The sequence below is a fragment of the Eulemur rufifrons genome, chromosome 9, assembly GCF_041146395.1.
Source record: "Eulemur rufifrons isolate Redbay chromosome 9, OSU_ERuf_1, whole genome shotgun sequence".
Lineage (NCBI taxonomy): Eukaryota > Metazoa > Chordata > Mammalia > Primates > Lemuridae > Eulemur > Eulemur rufifrons.
In genome coordinates, this window is record NC_090991.1 from 39986656 (window position 1) to 40008080 (window position 21425).

The following is a 21425-nucleotide window of genomic DNA, read 5'->3' on the forward strand; positions in this document are numbered from 1 at the left end:
TTCTTGGGGAGTTCGAGAACCCCCGAAATTTGGTGCTAAATTTGGAGGAAGGATAATGGCTAAACAACACACTCTCAAAAGGGTACAGTCACGAGAGTTTCAAAAAAGTGTAAGAACCTCCTGCTCTACGGCCCCTTCTCTCCGCACAAACACGCAGTGCTAGGGGGCTAGCTGCGCAGCCCGCTTCTGAGCCTCTTACGAAGCCACGGGCAAGTTACTGAGCATTGTGGTCCTCAGTCTTCCTTTTTCTTTTTTAGACAGAGTCTTGCTCTGTCACCCGGGCTAGAATGCCGTGGCCGTCAGCCTAGCTCACAGCAACCTCAAACTCCTGGGCTCAAGCAATCCTTCTGCCTCAGCCTCCTGAGTAGCTGGGACTACAGGCATGCGCCACCATGCCTGGCTAATTTTTTTTTTCTTCTTCTATTTTTAGTAGAGATGGGATCTCCCTCTTGCTCAGGCTGGTCTCGAACTCCTGAGTTCGAGGGATCCTGCCGCCTCGGCCTCCCAGAGTGCTGGGATTACAGGCGCGAGCCACCTCGCCTGGCCCTCAGTCTTTCTTTAAAATGGGAGTTGTACAATACTCTCTACCGAGTAGGGTGGTTGTAACGACAAAACGAGATGATGATGTAAAGGGTCTAGCACAAGCCTGACGGAGCAGGGGCGCGACAAATGGCGCTGTCGTGGACCTAGGGTGAGGTGGGCGGTCACCTCTGCCCAGGTACTCAGGTCCATAGGTGGGCAGGAGTAAAGGTTAGGAAGCTTTTCTGGAGGTGGAAGCAGCCTTTCTCTCCTGCTGAAAATAACTGGTTGGTCCCCCTGGTTCTGGCTTTCTGAATGACAAACGAGCTCTGTTTCTTTTTCCTCAGCCATTGAACTCACAAGACAGCAGTTGGCCTGCCCTACCCCCAGCCGAGCTCTCTTTCCTTCCAGTTCAATGTTTCTGGCTGTGGTATCACTCAGTTTCCACCTGGCCAAATTCTCATCTAATCTGGTATCGCTCTCCTGGTTCTCTCTGGCTTGTTACCCTCTCTTTCTCACAGTGTGGTGCCCAGGAGGGGACTGGATACTTAGGGCAGGGACCTCATTCCCATAGAACAGCAGGCTTCCTTCCTGGTTGGGTCTTCTGACCTTGTTATAAGCATGCAGACAAAACAAAAACACCATTCTCTCCCTCTCCTTCTCCTTCCCTCTCTTCCTCTTCCTCTCCCTCTCCCTCTCTCTCACCCCTTCCTTTCTTTCTTTCCTTCTTTCTTTTTCTTTCTTCCTTCCTCCCTTTCTTCCTTCCTTCCTCCTTTCCTTTCTCTCTTTCTTTTTAACAGAAATTTCCATCTAATCAGACTTCCCAGTCCTATCATTATGTAACAAATTTTTTGGAACCTCAGCACAGGACTTAGCACTCATCCCTGGTGAATTTCATCTTGTTGGTTTCAACCCAACTTTACAATCTGTCAAGACTGCCTTGAATCTGCTTCACCCATTGTATTGGAGCTCCCTCCCTGTGGCAGCCATCTGCAGGATGAAGTGGCTTCCTCTGCCTCCAAAGGGCTCATGACCTTGCCAGGCAGCCCAGGGCCAGGGTGGAGCTTTGGGACACCCCCAAAGGGATCTCCTTCAGCTTTATGGGATTTGTTCAGGTCTAAATCTGAGCCTTTAAGATCCAGCTCACATTTCTGTCTTGTCTATAAGGACAAATGCCAAGTGCTTTGGTGGATCCAAATAAGTGGTCTGGGGCCATCCAACTGCAATGACAGAAGGGGGAGGGAATTGGCTGGTGTTTAAGGATCACGGCTTAATTTTTTTCTTAAATGCTGACAGTCACCCAACTAGAAACCTGTTCTGAAACTTGCCATGCATGGATGTCAAATTGTTCTTTTCAGAATTTACCATTTACCCCTTTAGGCAAAATAAAATACCAGCAGCTCTTGTGAGGTAAATCTGTTCATCAGTGGCTTCCCCCAGCGCTTAGCATCAAGTCCAAAGTCCTCTCCATGGTCACAGGGTGTGCCTGTCTGCCCCCCACCTCATCTCTGGCACCGCTCACCAACCCACCTCCAGCCGCATGGGCCTCCTTGCTGCTGGGTAAACACACTAAGCCTGCGCCTTCCTCAGCCTCTTTGCTGGCTGCTCCTCCTGCCCAGAACGCTTTATCCCATCGGCCCATGGCCCATTCACTCATCTCTCGCTCACCCCATCAGGGAGGCCTTCCCTGACCACACTACCTAAAATGGCAACTGCCTCCCTACACCCATGGACGTCCTGTCACCATCTCCTTGCCTTCATTTTCACTCACAGCATTGGCCACCACTGACCAATACTTACTTATTTACTTTTTAACTCCATTTGCATGTAAGTTCCATGAGGACGGGGACTTCACTTTGTTCACTCTCAATCCCAGCACTGGAATAGTACCAGGCACAAGGCAGGGGCTCACTAAATATTAACTGAACACATGAATCAACAGATCCCTCAGGACTACAGGCAACCTCCCCACCTCTGTCCCCAATTCCAATAGCCCCAGTTGGAGAGTTGCCTTCCACTCCTCACCCTCTTTCCTGGCTGAAGACCCTTCTGGGTGGGGAAGCAGGAAGAGCAGGGTAGCCAGGGAGCAAGGTCTGCTCCCCTCTCCAGTGTCACACTGCCTTCCTCAGGCTAAGGGTTTAGCCAGCCTCCCTCTGCCCCTTCTCACTCCAGACACAGCTTTAAAGGCTTTTTTTTTTGGTGGGAAGGCAGGGAGAGCATGTTATTTTCCCAAGCCTCAGGTCATCATGAGGTTTACCTCTTCAAAATCTTAAAATATATATACTATTATATTTCAAGCTGCCCACGAGGGACCCTGCCTTCTCTGATGCTCCTGCCCTCATCCCGCCCATCCTCACACACACACACACACACACACACACACACCCCTCCATCTGTCCTGTTGGCCCTGGCCCCCTTTCTTCCTCATTTCTCTCATACCTTCCCCCCCACCGTGCTCTACTCCCTGGCACTCCCCAAAGGTGGTGATTTGCAACCTTTGCCCTGGAGAGACCCTCTGCTCACACCTCCACCAGCCCTAGGTCTCCCCTCCTCCTCTGGCTCCCAAAGGAGACAGCATGCTCGGGGTTGGGGCTCAGCCTCTTTATTAGGCAGCAGGAAAGGGGGTGGCCCAGCTGTGCTGGGAGGGGAGGAACACCTTGGAACAAATCCAACCCATGGATATGAGAGCTCCGACGCAACTCATTGGAGAAGCGGCACAGCAGGCACCACACCCGGCCTTCCTGCCAGAACAGAGCGGGCTGCACTGTCACTCCTCCTCTTCATCTTCTTCTTCCAGGGGTGGCTGATTCCGCTTGAAGAAGCCAAGCTGGGGGTGCACAGGGGCCAGGGTCAGGGTGTAGAGATGATCCTTAGGCCCCTGAGCATCGGTAAGGAAGTATGCTAGAAGCCAGCCAGCTGCGAGGTCCTCTGGCTGGACCAGCACAGAACACAGACCCCACTGTGTGCACAAACAGAGGCCTTTCGCCATTTGGGGAGAATGCATGTAACAAATAGTTGATTTTCCTTTTTTAATTTTTGGCTTTTCTCCCCTGAATTTTTCTTAAATACTGATGTTTGCGTCTATATGACTCAAAAACATTATGATATGTGTTTGATTATTATAGGTCTGATGTGTGGTTTTCCCTAAAAGCACCATGTCTTCCCAGGGGATGAACACTTGTCTCCAGGTGCAGAGGAGTGACTGACCCTCCAGGGCCCCTAAGGAGGAAGGAGCAGGCTGGACTAGTCCTTGGGTCTCCTGCCTCACTCGAGGGGAAGGACAGAGCCGTGAGAAGGTGAACCCTGTCCTCCTCAGCCAGGAACTCCTGAAGGCAGAACTCATTCCCTCTGACTGTTGGGGGGTGGTGGTGCTAAAGGCCTTAGGATTTCAGGTGCCACCCCTTCCAGGGGTATGTGCCTGGAAGAGGTCCCCAGGAGAATGACATTCTGAGAGTGGAGACACAGACCCTCAGCCACCATCTCTCCCTGCCTCCCCGTGCCCATCTGGGGACTCCACCCTCCTTGATGCCTCACCTTCCACATGGCCAGGACCAGGAGGGTGAGCAGTAGCAGGCCGCCCAGCGCGCCCACCAGCACCCACCAGATTGGAATAGGCCTTTCCTCAGCGACCCGAAGCAGCTTTGTCCGCACCTGGGGGCAAACCCTCGTGTCTCCTCAGTCACCTTGACACCTGCCTTTCACAAAGACTCAAACCTGGGTCTGGTGACCCCCAGCCAAGCCACCACCTGTACCACCTCTCAGACCCAGGGAGGCCCCGCCCCCACCCCTGCTGGGCGCTGCCACAGGAAGATCAGTGGGTCCTGCAGGACACATCTCGCTCCCCCCACTCTCACCACAGCTTCCCCGCTGGGCAGGCTGAGCGCGGGCACCGCGTAGGGAAGGGAGGAGACGTTGAACCAAGCGTGGGACTGTAGCTCAAACTGATCCAGGGGCCTCTGCATGGGGTGGGGGTGAAAGCCATTTACACCCACGGGAGGCCTATTGGTTGCAGGAGTCCAAGCCCCAGACAGCCCGCCGGGGGGCCCCGCCCCTGACTAATCCTGCCCGCGACCCCCAGCCTAAGCCTTGACTTAGCTCTTTTTCCGCCCCCTGAAGCCCCGCCCCCCGAAGCCCCGCCCCCCGTCTCTCCCCGGAGCAAACGCTGTCCCGTCTCGGAAGGCCCCGCCCCGGCCCCGCCCACCCAGCCCAGCCCCACCTGGCGGAGGCTGGGCAGCCACAGGAAGGCCAGCACGGTGACCATGGCCCGCTGCCCGCGTGCCATCTCCCGCAGCTCACACTGCACCACCGTACAGGGCGCCGAGTTGCAGCTCTGAGGGGACGAGTCATCAGTCCCCAGCCCCTCCTGGCCTATCATCACCCCCTCACCCCAAGGACCCAACACAGAGGGAGCCAGGGAGATCAGGAAGCTCGGGCCTCCCCCTGGGGAAGGGGCTCGGATTCAAGCTTCCGATGCTATCTCTACGCGGGCTTGCTCACATACTCCCAGAGACGCAGGGAGAGGGCTGGATGAAGTGGGTCATCCTACAGCATTCAATACCCAGAGTTTTTGTAACCCTGCCTTGGCATTTTTTTCATTTTCTTTAATGTACCGGGAAGCTTAAAAAAGGCAAGTGTCTCTCATCCCACCCTAGCTACAAGTCAGCATACCCCTTCCTGTTCACCTGGAGTGCTTGGGTGGCCCACATGAGGCTCACATCACACCCCGCACTCTGGGCCCCTCTGCCCGCCTCCCATCCCCTCCGCCCCTGGGCCCCAGGGTGGTCCCAGCCGGAGACCACAGAGCCTGCTCACCACGAGAACCAGATCCTGAAGCTTCGAGGGCTGCTTGGGCCCCGGCGGGAAGGCGTGTCTGCGCTCCCGCCGGTTTTGCCCGGGGTGAATGGGGGAAGGGCTGGGGGTGGGCAGCCTCCGGTCCAGCTGGGGAGGCAAAGCAGCAGTCAGGCCCCGCGGTCTGCCCATCTACCCCATGCAGAGGTGCCCCAGTTGTGGGTTCGAGGCCTCCCCCACAGCTCTTTCTTCCACCCAGGCTCTCACCTTGAGAGGGTTGGGGGAGGGCTGTGGGGAGCACTCAAGGCCCCCCTGCGGCTGGATGTCCAGGATGTAGAGTAGGTCAGAGGGCTGAGACTGGCTGGGGAGGTGGATGCTGAGGCGGAGGCCACTCACAGTCCCAGGGCCGTTGTTGTGGAGCTGGGGGTGGTGGGGATGGCAGGACGGCAGAGGGCTCCACATCCAGCCCACAGCTCTTAGGACCCTCTCACCTCATCCCTAGACCCAGAGGCCCCTCCCTACCTCATAGGTGTGCTCCACTTTGGGGCCCAGGCTGTCGGAGCTGTTCGGCTCCCTGTCACCCTCCTCTGCTGCCACCAACAGGGAGGCTGGAAAGGAGTTCCTACAGGTGCCCAAGCCCCCCAGAGAGAGTGTGATCTCCTGACTGGCCGGTGGAGGGTCCCCCAGAGCCCCGTGAACTTTAGAGCCCTGCCTTTTCCAGCCCTGGCCTCTCACCCTCGCAGCTCCACTTGGGCCTCTGCCCGGACGGGCACATTCAGCGGCACAGTCTCGCTGTTTGGATTCTGGCTGTTTTTGCTAGAGGGGAGGGAGTGCAGACAGGTCAGTGACACCAGCCCAGTGACTCTCTGGGGTGGGGCTAGAATTTTAGAGGCCTCAGGGAGAGCTAATTCCACAAACAGCATGCCACACTGAAGTTAGCTCTGGGAAAGAACTTCCTCTAGGACTCCAAGACTCAGACACAAGTCTCCGAGGAACAAAGGGAACAGGGAGGTCTGAAGACCAGGCATCTCAGAAGACCCTTCTTTGCAGAAGGGGCCTGAGGGGCTCTGCATCAAGGTCGTACAGGGGACGGGGGTGGATAGGAGTGCTCCCAGGTCAGTACCTCCTGATCTGTAGCTGGAAGGACACATACTCTCCAGCCTCTTCCAGGTTCCCCACGCTCACCAACATCATGATTCTTATCTGGGAGACAGGGAGAGCCAAAGTCACTACCCACCTGCCCTTGCTGAGCAGCCCTGCCCTGAAAATGGCATCTCATCCTCACCCTCCAAGGTCACCATTATTATCTCTGCTTTACCTAGAAGCCCATTCAGAGGGGGAAAGTCGCTCACCCAAGAGCATGCTGCTGGGGAGCGTGAGGACGGATTCCAGCCCAGAGCTATCTGACTCTCAAACCCGGCCCCTAAAACCTGGCTGTCCACCAGTCCCTGGTGGAGACCCAGCACCCACGACTCGGTGGCCTCACCCGGGCGTTCTTCTTCATGGGGTTGCCTAGCTCACACAGCACCACCTTGGTCTCGTTCTCCTTCTTCTGGTTACAGGTGAGCCTCTCCAAGCCCTTCAGGGAGGCAGTTCCCAGAAAGAAGTTGGTTACAGATCATCCCGTATATACTTAAGCTTCCTTGGAAAGTCTGGAAAAGACTTGCGTGCCAGGGTGGCAGGATGGGTTTCTTGGGGTGAGATTTCAAGGGACTATTCTGTTCTGTTCTATGTATTGCTGTAACACTTTTTTTATTTTTTATGAATTTTCATTTTGGAAATAAAAAACAAAACATTACATAGAGTCTGACCCCATTGTTATAAACTACATTGATCAAATAAAAACTAAATATATACCTATGTGAGTGCCTGTCAATGTTGGGAGAAAAGACTAGAAGGAAATCCATCCAATGTTAACAGAGGTTCCTGTTAACATTTGGTTCTCGAGCCATTCTGAGGGGTTTTATAATAGGGTTCTTGAATTTTGTGCCATTAGCAAGTATTCCTCTTCCAAATTAAAAAAAAAATATTACGTCTCTTACAGCAAAGCATAAGACAGCGGGGAGCTCTCAGGGAGGGAGGCGAGCGGCAATGCTCGCAGGGTGGGGCCTCACCTCCAGGTTGCTGAGGGCCTGCATGTAGTGGGCCCCCGCGGGCAGGCGCGCGGCCAGCTCTGCCTCGTAGGCCCCCTCGCCCTTGTTGGCTGCATCCACGTGCAGCTCTAGCGCATTATCTGCCCCAACTAGCAGCGGGGAGCCCGTCCTGTAGGGGGAAAAGGTGAAGCCAAGGAGGCTGGATCCAGACCCAGGGGCGGGGAGGACGGGAGGGCACCCAGGTGGGGAGCGGGTATCACTGGGGCAGAGAGGGTCAGGGGAGGGCGCAGCGGGAGGTCTCACACGTTGGCAGTGAGCTGAAGCTGGGGCACACACACATTGTCTTCCCCACAGTCCAGGACGATTCGGGTCTAGAGGGGGCACAGCAGGGTGTGTAGGTGAGCTGGGAGCACGTGAAGTTGCGGGGTCACATCAGGGTTAGGAAAACAACAGTGGGCTTGGGGTTCACATCAGGGCTTAGGGAATAAGAAGCTCTGAGGATGAAAGGGAGTTTGGAGATGACATCAGGGCTTTGGGGTTTATATGAAGGTTTAGGACAATGTGAGTTTTGTTGGTGATATCAGGGCTTATGGATTTATATTAGAGTTTAGGGGATATTGAGATTTTGCAGTTTCCATTAGGGTTTAGAGTGACATCAGATATTAGAGGTGTCATCAAGGTTTTGGGGTTCACATTATGACTTGGGCACTGACCCTAACCCTGACATTCTATCAGGGGTCCTGCACCTCCTTGCCTGCCCCTGCTTGTCCCTACCTGCTCCTGGACATGGGTGTCTCCATGCAGCACGACAGCACGGGCTACTCCAGCCTCCTTGGGGGGCAGGGACACATTGAGGCTGAGCACGATGGGACTTAGCTTGTCCCGGAAGTCTGCCTCGTCCTAGGAGGGGAGCAAGAGTCAGGGCATCTTGCTACCGTGCACACCCCACCTTCTCCTGTCCAGTAGGCACCGCATTCTACCGACCACCCCTGGATGCACAGCAGCCAGCCCAGTGCCCCATGGTGGATGGGCTCGGCACACCCAGCCCTGCCAATCTCCAGCTGCACGTACTCGAAGGAAGGCCGTGGTGGTTTGGCAGATGGGGCTGTGCCTTCCTCCCAGGTCCAGGTTCAAGGTGGTGCTCGCCTGTTGAGAGTCCAGGAGGAGCACCCGCCGGCCCTGGCGGGGCTTCTGCCTGTCTAGCTGCAGCTCGGCATTTAGGCCTGGCAGGGCAAGCAGGAAGAGTCAGGATCTCCCTGGCCAGCCTCCAGAGGAGCCCAGGCCCACCTCCTCGCTGCCCCCTCCATGCCACTCACGCAGCTTCTGAGGAATGTTGTGCCCAGTGGCTCCCACACACATCTGGATATTGAAGCTGCAAAGACATGAGCGGGGCTCAGGGGCTAGGGCCTTTCTGAGGTCCCAGATCCTGCCTGGCCCATGCCCTCCACCTCCTCACCAGCTCACTGGTGTCTTGGTCTGGGGCAGGATACAGTTCTTCACAGTAGGATTCAGTGAATCTTGCACCAACAACTGGACAGTGGCTATCACCACTGGGTGAGCTCTGATAGGATGGAAGGGAAGAGGCTTGCTGTTGTGGCCTGTCCTGGCCCAGCCTCCTCTGATGGTATGGGCCCTTCCCCACCCTGCGCCTGGCGCCAGCCCTCACCTGTACACAGCCACCTTGTTGGCCCCGTAAGCTCCCACCAGCAGGTCTATAGACATTGCAGGAGGGGTCAGAATTAGAAAGTAGAGAGGGCATGGGATCCTCATCTCGTCTTCCCAGGGGTTCCCCATACTGCTTTCCCCATTGGAGGTTTGACCTGGCCCCCCTGGCATCCCATCTGTACAGACGGGCCAGAGCCCATAGTGGGGCACCAGGTCAGGCATGGGCCCCTGGCTGTATCTCTCAGCACTTCCAGCAAATGCCCAAGGGGCCTTTCTTGGGCATTTTTAGCTGGAGGCAGTCCAGGGTCACCTGGGTATCCGTTGTCATCGATGTCTACAGCACCTCGAAGGGAGAAGCCAAAGCCAGAGCCTGGGGGGAAGGGGCTGTCCAGGACCTGTGAGGGGTGTGAGCTCAGCCCCTCACTCTGACCCAGGAACACCAGCACTTGGCCCTGACCACTGGGACCCCCGTAGGGGGCAGCCACTGCAACATCTAGAAGGAGAAACAGAAAGGGAGTGACTATTTATTATTTAATCCCCCCAGGGGACTTTGTAACACTTTCCTGAGCTCCATCTCTGGACAGATCCCAGCAGACCAGGAAAGGGCCCTACCCTCCAGGAGTTTACAGTCAGGTAGGTGAGAGCCCTGTGAAATAGAGTTGTTATAAAAACAGTAACAGCCCTCACTATCTCCTGAGGAAAACATACTGACAAGATTTCATTTAATCCTGAAAATTAGGCATTATATTCCCATTTTAGATGAAAAAACTCAGAGCCATGCCATGGGCTCCTCATCACTAATAAATTTTAAGATTACCTTTGAAAACTTGTTAATCATAATAATCTTATTATTTTGTAAGAGTTCTTTGCATACAATAGGAATTAAGAACTTTGATATATATGTTCCAACTATCTTTGTTTTTTGACTTTGCTTATCATATGTTTTCTGTGCAGTTTTTTTATTTTAAATATCTTTATTGATATTTCTGATCAAGTTACACAGAGCTCATCCGAACAGACCACACGCTGACCACAGTCCTATCTGCAGGCCTTTGGCTTCCACTCTCTCCTGATCTTTGGTCTCCTCATCTCTTCACTTATTTCCTGACCATTTGATCACCTTTGCCATATCCTCAGCCTTCTTGCCCCATTGCCAGTCCTAGGCAAGCCTGGCCAGACCCCACCTTGGGCTAGTTCAACCCAGGGTTGCTGGAGAGACAGAGCAGATTGGAGCACCATGGATTCCTGATCTCCAGCCTTCACTAGGAACCTCGATGCTGCCTAGAGGCAGCCTTGCAGGGCTTTCTGCTCAGCTCCTTCTCCCAGTCTGCTCTGCACCTATTTCTCTTTTTAGATATGGTGGCTCATTAAGTTGCTCAGGCTGGACTTGAACTCCTGGAGCTCAAGTGATCCTCCTGCCTCAGCCTCCCCAGTAGCTAGCTAGGACTATAGGTGTGTGCTACCGTGCCTGGCTCTAGCACCTATTTCTAACTTTCTCCATTTGGTCAATTTCCCAGCCTCCACTTCCTTCAGTGGGTGACCTCATCTCTCACTTCACAAAGAGAAGCAACCCAACTGTTGTGCTGTAAGTCCGCACCTACTTTCTCTCCTCTTTCCCCATCTGACCCTGGCACAGGTGTCCCTTCTTTACGCTGCCGCTGGGCTGAGTGCTCCTCTGCTCCAGGCATCACAGAGACGGCTGCTGGCTCATCCTCACATTTCCCATTTTCTTCCACATTCAACCTACTCCATATTCTTTCAAATGGAAATAATTTTCCTTTGACCCTCATCTCCTTTCCATGATCATCTTTCCTCTTGTTCCTTTCATGAAGGAAAGAGCTTGCTCTCTGCCCGGCTCTCCATGTACAGCAGAGCGCCACCAGCAGGTCATGCTTCCTGTGGACCAGTTGGGTGGTTGTGTGGGGCTGTGCTATTCAAACTGGTCAAAAGAGCTGTCTACCCTGGCTGCCTCCAATTCTTCACCGCCATTCATACCTTGCCCCATGGCATTCTGGTTTCTGTCCCTATCGTGGCCTGAATCAGTTCTTGTCACTGTCACCAGTGACCTCCTTCTTGCCAAAGCCCATGGATATTTCTCCAGCCCCATCCAATGGTGCCTTTCAGCAGCAGCAGGAGCCACTGACTCCCCCTTCCTCCCGAGTGAAGCACTGCCTTCCTTTGAGTTCTGGGCCATCAGATCTCCCGGTTTCCCACCTCTCCAGACACTCTTCTGTCTCCTTCCCAGACTCACCTCCTCTGGGAGTCTCCTAAATGCTCGTGTTCCCCAGGACTATCCTGGGCCTCTTCTCATTTCTCAGGCTCCCAGGACCTCATCTACCCTCCCCCATCCCCTATTTCCCACTCAGACTTCTCTTGTGGAAGGGGAGGAAGCCACACCCAACTGTCCTCTGGATATTTCCACCTAATGCTCCCAAGCCCTTCAAGCTCCACAGGTCCAGAGCTGATGTCCCTCCTGCCCCCAGACCTGCTGCGTGGCCTGTGGGCCAGGTAGCGAAGAGCATCACACCCACCTAACTTCTCTCCCTCCTTTAGCCCTACATCCAGCCTCCCATCAGTCCTACTAATCTAAGTCCTAAGTATCTGTGAAGCCACCCTCATCTCTGACTCTGCTACCAAAATCCACATCCAGGTGGCCACCATCTGTTGCCTGGATTAAGGCAGACACATCCTAACAGGTCTCCTTTAACTCATTTGTCTGCTCTCCATTCAGCGGTCCCAGTGTGTAAACCACATATATGATGGAGTCACTCTCTGCTTAAAGCCCATCCTTGCTCCAGCTGCCCTAAGGTCAAGTCCATGGTTTTTGTTGTGGCTGTTAACCCCTCTGCAGCAAGCTGGGTTCTTCTCTTCCCTCACCATTGTAGCCATCCCGGTTGAGGTCGCCCAGAGGAGCAATGGCAGAGCCAAATCGCCCATAGAGCTGTGTGCCGGTCAGCAGCAGGCTGGGGGAGCTCAGGGCATGGAGGCTTCTGGGCTGCAGGAACAAGTACACACGCCCCACCTCGGCCAGCTTGCGGTCTGCCCGGCTCTCCATGTACAGTGGAGCACCCACTAGCAGGTCATGCCTCCTGTGGGCCAGATGGGTGGTTACGTGGGGCTGGGCTAGGGGGATGTTGGGGCTAGGGCTAAATCTCGCCCACCTTCGCTCTCCCGCTCCCTTGGGTGGACCCGTGAGGACGGGGGCTAGGAAAGTAAGAGACTGAGGGCAGCTCCTGCCTCTGGTAATTGGGGACCCAACTGGGTAGGGGTGGAGAGTCCCCCTCCTCACCCATCCCCGTTGACGTCAGTGACGGCTACTGAGTGCCCGAAATACGAAGCCATCTGCAAGAAGATGAGAAGCATCTTAATTCACGCCACCGGACCCTGCACCCTCTCTTAGATATTGGCCCTCACATCCCGCGAAATATTCTGGGGTCTCCGTTGCCCGGCTTTGGCCACTCGCGTCGGGACCCAGCCCCTACCTGCTCTCCGTGCAGCCGGTGCAGCGTGTAGAAGTGCGAGTCCAAAATTTCCACCTGCACGGACAGCGCACGGGCGCGCGTCATTCTTGTTCCCTACCCCAGCCTCCCGCTCCAGTTGAGAAAAGGCAAGGGGTTTGGGGGAAGGAGGGGTTGTCACCCTGAGGACTGGGGTTGGGGGCTTTGGGATGCCGCGCGGCAGGGCGGGGAGGCACTCACCGCTCCCAGGGTCCAGCTCCAAGTAGGGGCACCGAAGACATACTCTGGGGAGAGCCATAGAACCTCATCCCTCCCGCTCCCCGTTCCCCCACCCAGGGGAAATTTTGGTTCAGGGGAGATTTCAGGGAGGTGCTCCTCCCCGACTGGGCTTCCCAACCCCCGCCCCTAAGTGAATTTCTTGCCTGTAGTTTCGAGATCCCCGTCGAATTCGCCCACGGCCACTGAGTACCCTGAGGACACAGAGCTAATTAGTCTTTAAGGGAGAGCGAGGCAGGGAGCAGACGAGGACGAGGAGCCAGGGGACTGAAACGCCATCCAGCCCAAACCCTGCATTGTGCAAGTGGGAAAACTGAGGCCATCAAGACGCCAAGACCTGCCCTAGCCTGCACTGCGAGTCCACGGCGGGAAGGGAGAGGTGGGGTGCATGGGACTTGGGCAGTTTTCGGGGGAAGCCGCAGGAGCAGAGGGAGGAGACGCCTTAGGCACTGGGGCTGGCCAGCTAGGGTTGGCACCTAGGGGGCAGGACCTATCTGTGGTGGGTGGGGACCCTTAGGGCGTTGGGAAGCCTGGAAGGGAGGTGCCCAGGATTACCCCGGTAGCCGTCGAAGTACTCTGGGCTGCTGAAGTCCTCGGTGAAGCCCTGGGAGGGCACGTGCCACAAAAGAGTGCCCGGGCGGTAACTCGAGATGATATTGGCAATTGGAGCTCGGGCCAGGAGACCTAGGGCGCGAGGGACAGGGGTTGTGGGGGTCCAGATGCCTGGGGTCTCCCCAGGCAGCGAGAAGGCAAGGAGGTGTACTGATAGGCACGTACCTACGAAAAAATAGCCGCCAGGAGCCCCAAGCACCAGTTCTCCAGCCTGAAAGGGAAGCCCTGAAGGTGAGAGGGGGCCCTGTTCAGGGGCTGCCCCCACGCCGCTTTTGCTCCCTACTCGCCTGGGTGACCACTGAGCTGAAGCCAGCTTCGCAGTATCGCCTGTCCAGGCCTAGAGGAGGCAAGGAGGAGGGGTCAGCGAAGGGGCGGACCAAGAGGAGTGCACTGAAGCCTGGAGCAGGGCGGGGGCGGAATTATATAGGGGCGGCGCTATGGGATATCATATAGAGGCGTGGCCTTGAATCGGCGGGGGCGGGGACAGAGCCCGGGCCCTTGGGTGGCCAGATCCAATGCAAGGTCAGGGGAGGGAACAAACGAAGGGCGCTAAGCGGTAGCGAGCGGGCGGAGCCAAAACGTAGGGCGGAGCTTACTAAAATGAGTTTTTGCATAAACACTGCTCATGGTGTTCGCTCGGCAGGGAGAGTACTCCGCGCGGCCGCTGTTTTGGAGCTGAGCCACGAAGCAGCCACCGACAGGCGTCTTCTCAGCCTCCTCGGTCTTTTCTAGGGCGTTCCAGTGCTGCCAGGGGGCGCAAGCCTGGAGCAGGGCCATAGGAGAGTGGGGAAGGGCGCGAGACTTGGGCTTCCCCCATGTCCCTGCCCCCAACTGTTCCCTGTGCCCTGTACCGCGGGGGCCCACCACAATGTTGTCGCGCCAGCTGACGACCGACGCCCCCAGTCCTTGCCGGGCCTTGAATGTTTGCAAAATTTGGGAGCCTACGTTTCGGGTCTCATCACCTGGAGGGCACAAGAAGGGGTGGGGTCGCTGAAGCCGCTGTCCAAGTCCCTCTGGTACCCTCCCTTTCCGTCTTTGACTGGGACTCACTGAGGTCGAAGAGTAGTGAGGTGCACTGGCCGCCCTCGGCCTTCCAGGGGCACAGGAACACGCCACCCGTCTCCTCTTGGCTGGGGCCCAGGGCCCGCGGGGCGCCCACAACGATGGCCACACTGCATAGGAAAGCTGGGTGAGCACGGCGCAGATTCCGGCGTATCCCAGGCCCCAGGGCCACTGTCCAGAAGGCGGTGTGGCATGGGGAGGGGCACTGGACCATCTCTCCTCAATGAGACTTCACAAATACTCTTCATTTTATAGTCAGTGAAACTGACTCTCAGCGAGAGAAATCACGTGTCTAAAGTAACCCAATGAATTGAAAGTAAAGCTGGGACTACAACTATTTGGTTTGATTTGAACATAAGGGGTTTGATAGGTTTGCTGAAAAAGACCTCTTAAACTCTGTACACCATTTCCACCCTTCCATTTCTAACAAAAACCAGGGATTCACATGCTCCCTAGAATGCCTGTCTTGACTGTTACCAGATCCCTTCTTGAGAGCTGGTTTTAAGGGTGAGGATTGGGGGAAGCTAGAGGGTACCTCTAAAGTGGGAGGCGAGGATCTTAGCAGATCTAGGTTTTTTTTTTTTTTTTTTTTTTTTTGGAGACAGAGTCTCACTCTGTTGCCCGGGCTAGAGTGAGTGCCGTGGCGTCAGCCTAGCTCACAGCAACCTCAAACTCCTGGGCTTAAGCGATCCTGCTGCCTCAGCCTCCCGAGTAGCTGGGACTACAGGCATGCGCCACCATGCCCGGCTAATTTTTTGTATATATATATTTTAGTTGTCCATATAATTTCTTTCTTTTTTTTTTTTTTTTTTGAGACAGAGTCTCACTTTGTTGCCCAGGCTAGAGTGAGTGCCGTGGCGTCAGCCTAGCTCACAGCAACCTCAAACTCCTGGGCTCAAGCGATCCTCCTGCCTCAGCCTCCCGAGTAGCTGGGACTACAGGTATGCGCCACTATGCCCGGCTAATTTTTCTATATATATATTTTTAGTTGTCCATATAATTTCTTTCTATTTTTAGTAGAGACGGGGTCTCACTCTTGCTCAGGCTGGTCTCGAACTCCTGACCTCGAGCGATCCACCCGCCTCGGCCTCCCAGAGTGCTAGGATTACAGGCGTGAGCCACCGCGCCCGGCCCAGATCTAGGTTTTTTAAAACTTATTTTTATTTTTAAAATTTTTTGTAGAGATGGGTCTCACTATTTTGCCCAGGTTGATCTCCAGTTCCTAGCCGCAAGCAATCCTCCCCTGTCTCCTAGGACTCCTAAAGTGCTGGGCCAGATCTAGGTTTAAATCATAGTTCTGCCGTATGTAAATTAGGAATAATAAATACTAACCAATCTATGCTGTCAGGAGGAGGATTAAATGTAATAAATGTATGAGTGACAGCATAGTCCCAGTCATCATGCTTTTGAAAAAATGCTGTAATTTTTTTAGCATGCAGGATGTTTAAGTAGTGCCCATGGCACTTTCTGGTAGAAAGGAGGGGGAGAAGTAGGAGTGGGCAGAGGAAGGAGCTGAGCTGAGATTCAGGGCCAATGACAATATGGCCAATGCCTGAGAGCTCCACAGCTAGAAGGATCCTTCAGAATTGTCAGAGTTGACCCAGGAGGGCTGGACCCTTAACTCCCTTCTCATTGATCATTCATTGGATATGGGCCACCGTGGTAAGGGGACTTGATTTTGGGTGAAGTGGCTCTCTTCAGCAGAGGAAATACTCCCCATTGGCTGAAGGCTTGAAGGCTACCTGCCATTGCCACACCCCGAAGCTGGGCTGCACAGTGTCCACCACAATTAAGTAGCTCAGGCATGCTCTGGTTTCTCTTCAAAATGAACACATCGTTTGCCTTTTACTAAAGACTTCTGTGGAGAGGAACATTAAAAAGAAAAAAAAAAAAGTAGCTCAGGGTATACAGCTAGGAGGAGGAGCCAGGATTGATCAATACTAACCATTAATGATCTATTGCTTTTCAAATATCTATAATTTTGACGGGGATGGAGGGAATGGACTAGAAAAGCAGGATGGAGTGGTAGACAATTTCACAGTTTTGCAAATCAATTTAGGACATGTGCTCCTCTCTGTTTTTTGAGGTGTTGAGGGTGGAGTGGGTCATACAACTAACCTTGGGAGAAAAAAGGCATCAATTTTTGTCTTCCTTTTGTTCTTGCTATAGTTTCAGTGCCCATCTCCCCATTGGTGCCCCTCCCTGACACCCTCACCTGAGCCCGTCCCTCCCCAGCATTCCTGACAAGAGCTCAACCTGAATAGACCCCAGAAATCACCTTGCGCAACTGCTATCACAAATGGGGAATTTGAGGCCCACAGAAGCAGTGATAGGAAGGGGTCCTTTTCTCTCCCAACACCCAAACTTCCCCCAGGGCTCACCTCCCATGGCTGTCCTTGTGGAAGTCCAGTGAAAACCCAAAGTGGCTGGCATTGGGGCCTGTATAGAAGGTGAGCTGCACTGGGTCCAGGTTCAAGGCCCAGGCAGGAGGGGCAGCACCAGGTCCCAAAAGCAGCAGCGCCCACTCCAGAAGCCAGAGGGCATGTAGTAGACACAAAGCTCTGGCCATCTTCCTTCTCCCACAACCTCTTAGGCAGGAATGGGCCAGATCCTTCCTCTTCCCTTCAGTTTCCACTACAGGAAGTCTTTTTTTTTTTTTTTATCAGACTGGAACCCAAAGTAACTTGCTGAGCAGTGAGCAAACGGCTATAGCCCCTGGACCCATATGGTCTCTAGGATTGCCAGGAAGGGGATGAGGCCACCCTGGGGGTGGATGTTTATGGTTGAAAGCCATGACTCCTCCTCCTCCCTTTTCCTGAGGGCAGTTTATAACCAAGTCCTGTTGGTTCTGCCTCTCAACTATGTCTCCTGAATCTTAACCCCACCTCTACTACCACCATGCTAGTCCAACCTACCATCACTTTCTGCTTGGGATGGTGGAGTTGTGAACAGGTCCATACAGCTCTACTCTAGGCCACAGTTCTCCATCTCCTCCTTTACCTCATCCAGCTGGCTGCACTGCTGTGGCACTTTGTGACTTGGCCAGAGAGGGGGGAAGGAAGCTGCTGCTGCACCCTGATATGACCTGAGGCTGCTATATCTTTTTGGATAAGCCACTTATCCACTTCCTCCTTCTAAGGCCTTGGGCAGCCTCAGCCAGCCATATTAGTGCAGCACCATCCTCAAGTCTCAGTGTGGTCGCACCAGTGGAGCCAGTATGAGGGACTTGGTGGTGAATGGATTTTGGCCTAAGGGGCAAGGAGATGGGGATAAGTGGAGTCATTCCAGGGTATTTTGGCGCACAGGCTCTGAGATTATGCACTAGCTGCTCAGCTGAAGGCAGGCCCTCACTCCTTTTTGGGTGATGGAGCTCTTGTCTAACCACCAAGACTTGATTCTGGTTGGTGTTTTTGCTTAGGGGAGGCCTCCTCTGAATCCTCAGGCTGGCCTTCTGAGCTAACACACAAGGGCACAGCACTGATTACTCTGTTTAGTCTCAGTCTGTTCACAGGATTATGTGAATGGGCTCCTTTCTGCAGCACCAGAGCCCAGCCAAGAGTCCAACATGCAGTAGGTCAATACCTGAAAGATTGGAAGCACACACTGAGGATGGAAGATGCAAACATAGGGTGACAGTGGAAAGAAATAAGTTTTGAGCAGAAAGGCAAGGTCATTTTTTTTCTTACGTAGAGATAGGGTCTCACTCTGCTGCCCAGGCTGCAGTGCAGTGCGTATGACTACATCCGGCTAATTTTTTAATTTTTTTGTAGAGAGAGGGTCTCACTATGTTGCTCAGGCTGGTCTCAAACTCCTGGCCTTAGGCAATCCTCTATGCGTTAGCCTCCCAAAGCACTAGGATTATAGGCATGAGCCACTGCACCCAGCTGGCAAAGTAATTTTCTAAGGAGTGCCAAGACTTACTGGCACTTAAGCCTTCCCAAAAAAGCAGGTTCTCAGGAAGGAGATTCAAGAGGTCTGCTAGGGGCAAAGGAACATAGCCACATCCTCCTTTTGATTTCTATTTTCTGATCAAACATAACCATAGCCTTATCCTGCTCAACCACTTTGTGCCATTCTGAAGTCCCCTCAGCTCCTCCCCTTCCCCTCATACTTCACCACTTCAGCACACAGCTAAGAATCCAATACTTTACTAGGCTAGAAGCTCCTTGAACTTTAGCCTGGGCTTTTTTTCTTCTCTTGGTGACAGAGTCTCGCTCTGTCACTCTGGCTAGTGTGTAGTGGTGTCAGCACAGCTCACAGCAACCTCAAACTCCTGGGCTTAAGCAATCCTCCTGTCTCAGCCTCCCGAGTAGCTGGGACTACAGGCATACACCACCACGCCTGGCTAATTTTTCTATTTTTTGTAGAGAAGAGGTCTCACTCTTGCTCAGGCTGGTCTCAAACTCCTGAGTTTAAGCAATCCTGCCACCCTGGACTCCCAGAGTGCTAGAATTACAGGCATGAGCCACTGCATCCAGCCTAGTCTGGGCTTTCTTCACTGAATTCCCAGTGCCAAGTTCATGGTAGGCACGTAATTTGTGAGGATGAATACTTAACCCAGTCTTCTACTTACCCTTCATCCTCCCACTGTCCTCAACTGAGTGATTACTGTATTACTGGTGTATCCTGTAAGACCAGTATTAACTCACATTTCACTCAAGTTTTCAATAAGTACTTACTCTGTTCGAGGCATGGCAAAGGATACAAAGATAACCAGCAAGGATCCTTAACAGACTTAGTCCAGAGGAAGTTAAGACATAAACACACATAACTGCAGCAGACGGATAGTGAAGCATGCCTTGAAAAAGATATAGAGAGACTACGAAAGTCATTTATATCATTGCTCCTTTCTAACAACCTCATGAAATAGGTACTATCATGCCCATTTTATAACAGCAAAAACTGTGGCACAAGAGAATTTTAGGTAAATTGCCCAAGTTTACACAGCCAGTAGATGGCAAAACTAGGATTCAAACACAGGTTGCACCTGAACCCATGTTCCAGTTACCTTTTGTCAGAGAATGGAGTTTTTAGGCACGGGGAATAACATAAGCAAAGAGAGCAGCAAAAGAACAGAGGTGCATTACAGGGAAGGGCAAGTAGTTGACTCAGCATAGAGTGCTTAAAGGGGTAGACTGAGGCACAAGGGTGAAAAGGAAGTCTGGGGCCAAGTAACTGGAGGTCCTTGAATGCCATATTAAGGAATTTGAACTTTAATTTGTAGGAGACAGAAAATCATAAAGACTTTTAAAGTCAGGGGATAAGAGATTTAAACATCAGCTGTGCTCCAAATTGGAAGATTACACTGACTGCCTGTGGAAGGAAGGAACTGGAAAAGGACTTAGTGGGAAGACCAGATGGGTAGTGACTGCAATCCTCTGGGTCCAAGGTGATGAGGCCTGAAACGGGGTCCTGGTGGCAAGAAAAAGAGAGCGAGCAGAGATTACAGAATCAGTAATTGGATGTGTCAAAGGTAATTCAAAGCTTTGGTGCCTGGCTGGCTGGTAGGACAGTGGTACCATTAACTAAAACTAGAAGCACAGGGAGGTTCAGATTTGGGAAAGGAGAGGAGTTTGGTATTCAGTATGGATTGTGTTCCTCTGGTGTCAGAGCTGGGTTGATCTCCCTTCTAGACAGTGGGCAGAGGAATGGTGACACATCGTTCCCATATCATCAACCAGAGTGCTAGAATCCCTCAATGAATTTATAGTTCTGTTAAGCCTTCATTTGGTCAACTTTTTTTTTTTTAAGACAGGATGTCACTCTGTTGCCCAGGCTTGAGTGCAGTGGCACCATCATGGCTCACTGCAACCTCAAACTCATGGGCTTAAGTGATCCTCCTGCCTCAGACTACCAAGTAGCTGGGACTTCAGGTGTGTGCCACCATGCCTGGCAAATTTTTAAATTTTTCTATGGAGACAAGGTCTCATTATGTTGCTCAGGATGGGCTCAAACTCCTGGCCTCAAGTAACCCTCCAGCCTCCCAAAGTGTTAGAATTACAGGCATGAGCCACCATGCCCAGCTAGGTCAACAATTACTGAGTTTCTACTATATGCCTGGCACTGAGCTAGGTGATGTAGAGGTTAGAGAGATAAAAAAGTGTTTTAATCATTTTTGAGTATTTCCTTGCTAAATCCTGATGTATAATCCTCAGCTAAGGGTATTTTACTTTGCTCATATTTTTCTTGAACATATAATCAAAATGTTTACTATGTACTCAACTCTATGTAAGACACCCAAAAGGGAGGAATAAAAAAGTATAAGAATCAGTTCCTGTCCTCCGAGAGGTCACAATGTTACTGGAATTGCACTTAGATTCTGAAACACCAGTAAGTTTACATGGGACAGGGAACTAGAGCCTGGAGTCAGAGAGGCCAGCCAAGAAAATGCTGCAGTAATCCAGACATGAGTTGATAAGGGTGAATTGAAGGTATCTCTGGCAAAGAAGAATGGAAATGGTTGACAAGGCCTGAATTAGTCATCAAGGGCGTAGAGGAGAGAGTACTTCCATGTCTCCAGCTAGGTGGCTGAGGCCTTGTCAGAATAAGGCAGCTGCACATAACTTCACATAGCATATTCTATAAAGGCCAGTCTGCCTCTTCCACTGGCATCTTCCCTGCTCTCAGAAAATCACTTTTCATTTTCTAACATCCTTTCTTTAGGGGCAGGGATCTTTGCTATTTTAGACAGGTGGATCTAAGAACCCAACCTTAGGTTCAAGTTGAAGAGCTCTTTAATTGAGGGGAGAACATAGCTGTATCAAAGAGAGTAGAAAAGAAATAGACATTGCAAAAGGGGAAATTAACCACGAGAAATCTATGATAGCTTTCCACGCTAAATGTTCCCTGCCTCTTTTGTGATTTTTTTGACATAGAAGACTAGGTAGGGGCTTTTATCTTCTCAGTAACAATTAGGGCATGTTTCCTTATACCCGGTATAGGCACTCAAACA

The 21425-nt window shown here is 52.8% G+C and overlaps 1 protein-coding gene and 1 pseudogene across 1 annotated transcript; one reads left to right on the forward strand and one right to left on the reverse strand.

Moving 5' to 3' along the window:
• Positions 1-3227: 3227 nt before the first annotated feature.
• ITGA2B (integrin subunit alpha 2b) lies at positions 3228-17042 on the reverse strand. The gene is made up of 30 exons (XM_069482711.1): positions 16855-17042; positions 14462-14583; positions 14276-14373; positions 14008-14173; positions 13699-13748; positions 13577-13622; positions 13355-13483; positions 12946-12993; positions 12764-12807; positions 12548-12601; positions 12355-12407; positions 11943-12154; positions 9376-9558; positions 9067-9112; positions 8857-8961; positions 8717-8772; positions 8472-8623; positions 8175-8300; positions 7704-7771; positions 7422-7569; positions 6794-6886; positions 6431-6510; positions 6043-6123; positions 5830-5929; positions 5575-5727; positions 5332-5457; positions 4736-4849; positions 4374-4475; positions 4054-4170; positions 3228-3346 (listed from the first exon to the last, which is right to left on the reverse strand). The coding sequence occupies exons 1-30, from the start codon at positions 17040-17042 to the stop codon at positions 3287-3289; spliced, it is 3120 nt and encodes a 1039-aa protein (XP_069338812.1). The 3' UTR covers positions 3228-3286.
• Positions 16278-16368, forward strand: LOC138392670 (U5 spliceosomal RNA; annotated as a pseudogene).
• Positions 17043-21425: the final 4383 nt, after the last annotated feature.

Coding starts and splice junctions, on each gene's coding strand:
- ITGA2B (XM_069482711.1), bottom strand. CDS start 17,042: ATGGCCAGAGCTTTGTGTCTACTACATGCCCTCTGGCTTCTGGAGTGG. Junction 12,994..13,354: donor GTACTTCGACGGCTACCGGG/GTAATCCTGGGC, acceptor CTGTGTCCTCAG/GGTACTCAGTGGCCGTGGGC. Junction 8,773..8,856: donor ACCAAGACACCAGTGAGCTG/GTGAGGAGGTGG, acceptor ATGTCTTTGCAG/CTTCAATATCCAGATGTGTG.